This window comes from Phocoena sinus, chromosome 1 (assembly GCF_008692025.1).
Source record: "Phocoena sinus isolate mPhoSin1 chromosome 1, mPhoSin1.pri, whole genome shotgun sequence".
NCBI lineage: Eukaryota > Metazoa > Chordata > Mammalia > Artiodactyla > Phocoenidae > Phocoena > Phocoena sinus.
This window is the reverse complement of record NC_045763.1, coordinates 61,756,827-61,764,011: the sequence shown is the minus strand read 5'-3', so window position 1 is coordinate 61,764,011 and position 7,185 is coordinate 61,756,827. Positions and strand designations below refer to the sequence as shown.

The window sequence follows — 7,185 nt, the reverse complement described above, 5'->3', positions numbered from 1 at the left end:
CACGCTGTATTTCATCTTTTTTTTTTTTTTTTTTTCTTTACGATAGCTATAGATAGAGAAAACATTTCAGCAGGAGAACCATCCACAACAAGAGCAGAATTGTCAGGAGTAGCTCAGCTCCCATCTGGGCTCTGGTCCTTCCTTTAATTCACACCTGACCTCTATCTAGTTAGCAGCATTTAAAGATGAGGTTAAATTGTAGCAAAGGATGCAGAGAGTTATAATACCCCCACTGAAGATACTTTCTGATTAGTAATATAAAATAGATTAGTACTGGCAGAGGAGACACCGCCGCAGTTGCCGCCACCTCCGGGATTTCTGGCTCTTTTCTCTTCACCTTAAATTCGTGTGTCTTTTATGAGTAATCAAAAGCAGCAAAAGCCAACGCTATCAGGCCAGCATTCTAAAACCAGAAAAAGAGATGAAAAAGAGAGGTTTGGCCCTACTCAGTTTCAAGACTGCATTATTCAAAGCTTAACTGAAACTGGTACTGATTTAGAAGCAGTAGCAAAGTTTCTTGATCCTTCTGGAGCAAAACTTGATTACTGCCGATATACAGAAACACTCTGACATTCTGGTGGCCGGTGGAATGCTGGCCCCAGGTGGTACACTGGCAGATGACATGATGCATACAGATGTCTGTGTGTTCACAGCACAAGAAGACCTAGAGACCATGCAAGCATTTGCTCAGGTTTTTAACAAGTTAATCAGGCGCTACAAATACCTGGAGAAGGGTTTTGAAGATGAAGTTAAAAAGCTGCTGCTGTTCTTAAAGGGTTTTTCAGTGTCGGAGAGGAACAAGCTGGCTATGTTGACTGGTGTTCTTCTGGCTAATGGAACACTTAACGCATCCATTCTTAATAGCCTTTATAATGAGAATTTGGTTAAAGAAGGTGTTTCAGCAGCTTTTGCTGTAAAGCTCTTTAAATCATGGGTAAATGAAAAAGATATCAATGCAGTAGCTTCAAGTCTTCGGAAAGTGAGCATGGATAACAGACTGATGGAACTGTTTCCTGCCAATAAGCAAAGTGTTGAACGCTTCACAAAGTATTTTACTGAGGCAGGCTTGAAAGAGTTTTCACAGTATGTTTGGAATCAGCAAACCATGGGAACTCATAAGGAACTCCAGAAAGAACTTCAAGAACAGATGTCCCGTGGTGATCCATTTAAGGATATAATTTTGTATGTCAAGGAGGAGATGAAAACAAACATCCCAGAACCAGTTGTCATCAGAATAGTATGGTCCAGTGCAATGAGCACTGTGGAATGGAACAAAAAAGAGGAGCTTGTAGCAGAGCAAGCCATCAAGCACTTGAAGCAATACAGCCCTCTACTTGCTGCCTTTACAACTCAAGGTCAGTCTGAGATGACTGTTACTGAAGACTCAGGAGTATTGCTATGACAACATTCATTTCATGAAAGCCTTCCAGAAAATAGTGGTGCTTTTTTATAAAGCTGAATTTCTGAGTGAAGAACCCATTCTGAAGTGGTATAAAGATACACATGTTGCCAAGGGGAAAAGTGTCTTCCTTGAGCAAATGAAAAATTTTGTAGAGTGGCTCAAAAATGCTGAAGAAGAATCTGCGTGTGAAGCTGAAGAAGGCGACTGAATTTGAAACTACACCCTCAGTAAAGCAAACAGGAATTGTAGATAAAATGTCATGTCTCATGTGTCCTGGTTCTTACATCTTCCTACCTCCCTATATCAAGCATGATATAAGGGCCTTCATGGCAAATTTTATTTTAACTGTTTCTATGGTTACTGGAAATGTTGAATTTAGTTTCTAAAACCATGTTTTAAGTAGCTACAGGAGCTATAGATTTGAATCTAATGTTGCATTAGTCTTTTCAGTTATCTTCTACCTCCTGTATTTTCTACTGTAATAATGTAATTTAAGGCCTTCCACAATGAACAGTTCACTTTTTCCCTGGGTTTTCTATATAAACAGTTTTCAAGATATGATTTGGTTAAAAATAATTTGTTATAAAAATTCTGTTTGCAAATTAAACTGTAAAAGTATCCAGAGTCTCAGAAGGCAGTGATTTGTGTGATAATTTGGTATGCCCAAAGCCCTGCTCATCAAAGAAAATCTCATATACAATAATTAGATTCATTAACATGAATCTTGAGTATTTGGACCACTGCTTGCATGTCGATATTTTCTTGCATTTTTAACCCCAGATGTACTTGAGCTCAATTGTTTGCTCTCTGATATTCATTCCTTAAAATGAAGCCATGGAGAACAAACTTGAAAGTGAGGTGTTTGGGAAATTGTATGTGGCGGTGGTGGGAAGAAAAAAGTTGAGCTTCTACCCAATGAGAAACCTTTGCATTCAGTTTGCTTCTTTCTAGACAAAACAAATGAATATTCTTTTCATACTGCCATTTTTCAAACATACCTTGGAAAAACCTTGTCATTTAAAGTATTTTACAGTTGTCATACACTTAGATTGGTAAGAAAGGACTCATAAAACAGTATAAGTAAAGCAAATGACTGTACTAAACCCAGAAAATTGTTGAAAGAAAAGTGGTTAGCATGTTCTAATTGGGATTCTAAATATAACTCATATTTCCTGTTGGCTTAGAGTATTTGTGGCAAACAATGAAGTGCAGTGATAATGATTATTCTACCTGGTCATACTGGGACAGCTTCATTCTCTTCACAGATTCATATATGACTCAAGCATCTGCCTGTTAATTTACCCCAGTTGCCAATATTTTAAATTGCCATGAGCCAAATATCTCTTCTGTACAGTTGATCCATTTATTTTAATGGCTGCCTTTTAATTTCCATCTTAATTTTCTTGCTGCTATCCAGCTTTATATGTAGTCATTAGAAAACAAAATGTGGCCATACTTTTTGGTGGAAAGATTTCATGTTAAAAGTGAACATTTTGAAAGCTTTTTTGATTGGTGAAAGAAATGAGCTTGGAATAATGCTGCCAGAGACTGAGTGGGAATTGCCCCTTTCAGAGGTGCCATTCTTAGGAGCTAAAAATTAGGCGTTTAAAAGTTTATCTTGAGGGAATAACATGTAATATAGTTTGAAATAAAGGTACAATAGCCTTATGAGGAAGAGCATTATAACTGATGCCGTTGTGAAGGGGGTGATATTGTTAAGTGAATGACTTTGATAAAACTTTCATGCACAGACAAAATGTATTCATTAAGTTTCTACATAGTGATCTGCTTTTACTTTGTAATTTGTAGTCCTTAAAAGACTTTAAAAAAAAAAAATAAAGTCCATCCTTACACTTAAAAAAAATAAAATAAAATAGATTAGTACTAATATATTTGAGTGGATATTAAACATGAGCTGGCACCTCACCCACACTGCTTCTTCACTGGCTTTCCCTGGTCACCCTGTCTCCAACTTTGAGGTACAGAGACTGAGGACAAAGGTCTCTGCAGGAAAGGTCTCTGCAGGAAATGTGTTTACTTTGTGACAAACATACAAGACATTTTTACTCAAGACTTGAGAATTGAACCTGATGTGCATGTCTCAGGTTGGTAAGAAAATGGAGAGAAAACTTAGATTTTATAACACATCTGTAGTTGCAATATCATCCTGAAAATGCAGTAACTATAACAAAGATTTTACAAATCCCCATTCAAAGGATCCCAATTTGACCAAGATCAGAACATTCACCTCAATTTTCAGGCACTTGGACCAGGAACTCATAATCTTGATTAAGCCAAGCATGTGGATCGACTTGAGAAATTATTTAAAATTCAAGTTAAATGCAGCTGATCATTCTTTTTTCTCAGCTCATGCAAGGCCCATTTCAGAAAAGCATGCTTATCTGTTTCTATATAATTAAAAAATATCTTGTTTAAGAAATGAAGTATATAAAAGAATAATCAGACACACTTGCTAAACTAATTGCATGTGGAACTGTGCCCGTCTCCAGTCTCCGTGATTAGATTGTGTCCCTCCACTTTCTTTAAATATTACAAAAACTAGTATAAATTAGTATGCAGCTATTTTCAGATTAATGGCAACATGTAAAGCTCAAAGGTTCATGTTCTGTTTTGCAGGGAGTGTTGGTTTTGTATGATAGCATTTACTTGTTCCCCCCAGCAGAGAGGGGTCATCAGGATCTTTCTCAGGCATTACAGGAAAACTCTACTGTTCCATTACACTCACTACATCTTTAGCCCCAGTGAAACCCATGATTGTGTTCTCTGGTACTTAGGTTATGTTTTGATTACTATAGACATTAAAAAATAATAATTTGGTTCTTAGGATTCCCAAGCACAATCATGCATCCTATCAAAACAAGACAAAGCACAGCCTGTAAAAGTATAAATTTTTAGAACACTTATACACAGATAATTAAACAAAAGTGTATGGAGTGTGACTGTTTCTAAATGATATCATGCTGCTTATTTGAGGTGCAAGTACTCAACACTAACGAAGCCATGCGTGATCCCATCAGCTTTGGTAAGTCCCAGCAATGCAAACTGAAGCTCGATAATCCCAGTCTACAGCAGTGTGAGAACCTGAGTTTGTGTGTGGTCTGATGCAAAAGTTAACTTGTGTTAATTTTCTAGACATATGGAGCTCCCCTTTACTTTTGAAAGCTGAGAGAAAGTAAGTTTGTTGAGCACCTACTTTAGCCTAAACATGGTGCTAGATATATTCACATATGATATCATGTTTAATTCTAACAATCACCCTAACAGTACAAATTCATATCCCTATTTTACCAGTGAGAACTAAGTCACTCAGCAGATAACTGACTTCTCAAGAACATGCCACTGAGGCTAAGATTTAAACCCAGGTCTCAGCCCCTCGAGTTTATTCCTGTTCTAATTTATCATGCTACTTCACATCACCAAAAACCTTCTTACGTAGTTATACCTGGAATGATATAAACCTGCCCAAGGACATACAGGAGCAAATCAACAGTAAAGTGTAGCAGTACATGAAACATAAGAGCTGTGACCAGGCACACATGATTCCTGGAGCAAAACTAGTCAGGACCCCAGCCAAACGATCTGGGGGTCAGATTTGGGCCACAGTCACATTGCAAACAGGAATGTCAAACAGGAAACTACAGCAGAAGTCCAGGTATGCAGACTGTGCAAGCAGGGTGGGCTGTTGGGGAGAGCTCATGAACACTCAGGGCCTTCCAGACATACCAGCTTTATAGCAACAGGCTAGTTTCAGAACCCACAGACTGACTGTGGATCTATGCCTGCTATTGTATGATGTTTTGTGTGGATTATCTTAATTAAACCTCACCACAGCCATGAAGAAGAAAAATTATTTGCCACAGTTTAGCCTGGCCAGTTGAGTAGAGGTAAAGAACATGGACTCTGGAACCAAACTGCCTGGGTCTGATTTCTGGCTCTTAACTGGCCTGTACTCTCTAGCTGGGGAAACTTACTTTTTCTGTTACCTAGTTTCTTCATTTGTAAACTAGGACTGATAACGGTGCTCACCTTTTTGGGTTAAGAGTCTAAAAAGCCTCAAATAGTGCCGGGCTCAGTGTAATTGCTAGACAAGTGTTTGGTAAATAAAGGAGGGGACTGAGTAACTTGCATATATTCATAAAAGTAATTTGTGGTAGAGCAGCGACTCAAGTCCAGATGGCATGAGCCCAGAGCCCAGGTCATAGTCCATGGTATCAGAGTATGGGTTCTGATGGGGTCTGCTTATGCAAATGTGGGACCTCAGCAACTTCACCTGTGAGGGTCTAGGGAAAGCAGATGCCAGCACGATCCTAAGATTACTTCTCATTTCTCTCTCATCCCATATTGGCTACCATCTCTATGGAAATCATGACATATCTGAAAGTCATTTCAAAATCTCCTTTACCTAAGACCCTTTCTGGTGTTGGATGTACACTTGAGATATTTAACTTTGCCTTACTGAATCCATCTTATCTAAATTCAACAATATTTAGTACTCTCTACCTTCTGAGTCCACAATGGTGGACTCTGGAGAGAGTTTCAGGGCAAAATATAAAGAATCTTACTGAATCTGTGTACACCAGTAATTCCTTCTCCACGATAAGAAACATGCCAGATGTTTACATCATGCAATGAGGTTTTCAAAGGGCCATTAGGTGTTTTTTTTCATGCACTTCTATGAATCATGTATTTTAAAAGATAAATATGGCTTTTTCTGTAAGGAAGGAATGGCTGTTTTGTGAATATTTTCTTGTTAATGTGACATGAAGCAAACAATAGCAATACATAGCTACATCTGTACAGTCTCAGCACTACATGAGAATGTAAACTTTTGGTAAAAAAACATTTGTACCTATGCCAAATCAAGTCAGATTAGGTTGTATAAGATCTATTGTCCTATGACTCCAAGTCCTTGGACAACATCCCAATTTACTCTATTGGAGTCCTTTAATCTGGATTTCATATGCATAGACACACACCTGGTAGGCAGAGACACAGTCTGAATTTGAGAGCAAGCATTTTGTAGTAAAGACCACGTCCCACAGTTCTAAGTGATAGCAAAATCTCTCATGTGTTGCTTTTCATAAAACTGCAAAGCTATAAGGACAACATTAAGTGAAGGGTCTGCAGTAGGGTGTTGGGGTACATTTTCTTGGACCAGATTTTGTGTCTCGCTGTTGTCAGTTTCTCTGAGTTAGAAGGGGCCATGTTTAGTTTGTTTACCAGCTCAGAAAATATAAGAATTACAGAAAGGACCTTCAAGATGGCGGAGGAGTAAGACGTGGAGATCCCCTTCCTCCCCACAAATACATCAGAAATACATTTACATGTGGAACAACTCCTAGAGAACACCTACTGAATGCTGGTAGAAGACCTCAGACCTCCCAAAAGGCAAGAAACTACCCACGTACCTGGGTAGGGCAAAAGAAAAAAGAAAAAACAGAGACAAAAGAATGGAGACGGGCCCTGCACCAGTGGGAGGGAGCTGTGAAGGAGGAAAAGTTTCCTCACATTAGGAAGCCCCTTTGCAGGTGGAGACGAGGAGTGGCGGCAGGGAAGCTTCAGAGCCAGGGAGGAGAGCACAGCAACAGGGGTGCAGAGGGCAAAGCGGAGAGAGAGATTCCCGCACAGAGGATCGGTGCCGACTGGCACTCACCAGCCCGAGAGGCTTGTCTGCTCACCCGCCGGGGCGGGCGGGGCTGGGAGCTGAGGTTCATGCTTCGGTCGGAGGGCAGGGAGGGGTTGGCTGCATGAACACAGCCTGA

At 39.4% G+C, this 7,185-nt stretch overlaps 1 protein-coding gene across 1 annotated transcript; it reads left to right on the top strand.

Annotated features, from left to right (window-relative positions):
- The first annotated feature begins 337 nt into the window (after positions 1-337).
- Positions 338-1,729, top strand: LOC116759922 (basic leucine zipper and W2 domain-containing protein 1-like). Its single transcript, XM_032644104.1, is given in 3 exon segments — positions 338-566; positions 568-1,355; positions 1,456-1,729. Coding segments are annotated over 3 exon segments (1,152 nt in total). The 5' UTR covers positions 338-357; the 3' UTR covers positions 1,611-1,729.
- The last annotated feature ends 5,456 nt before the right edge of the window (positions 1,730-7,185 follow it).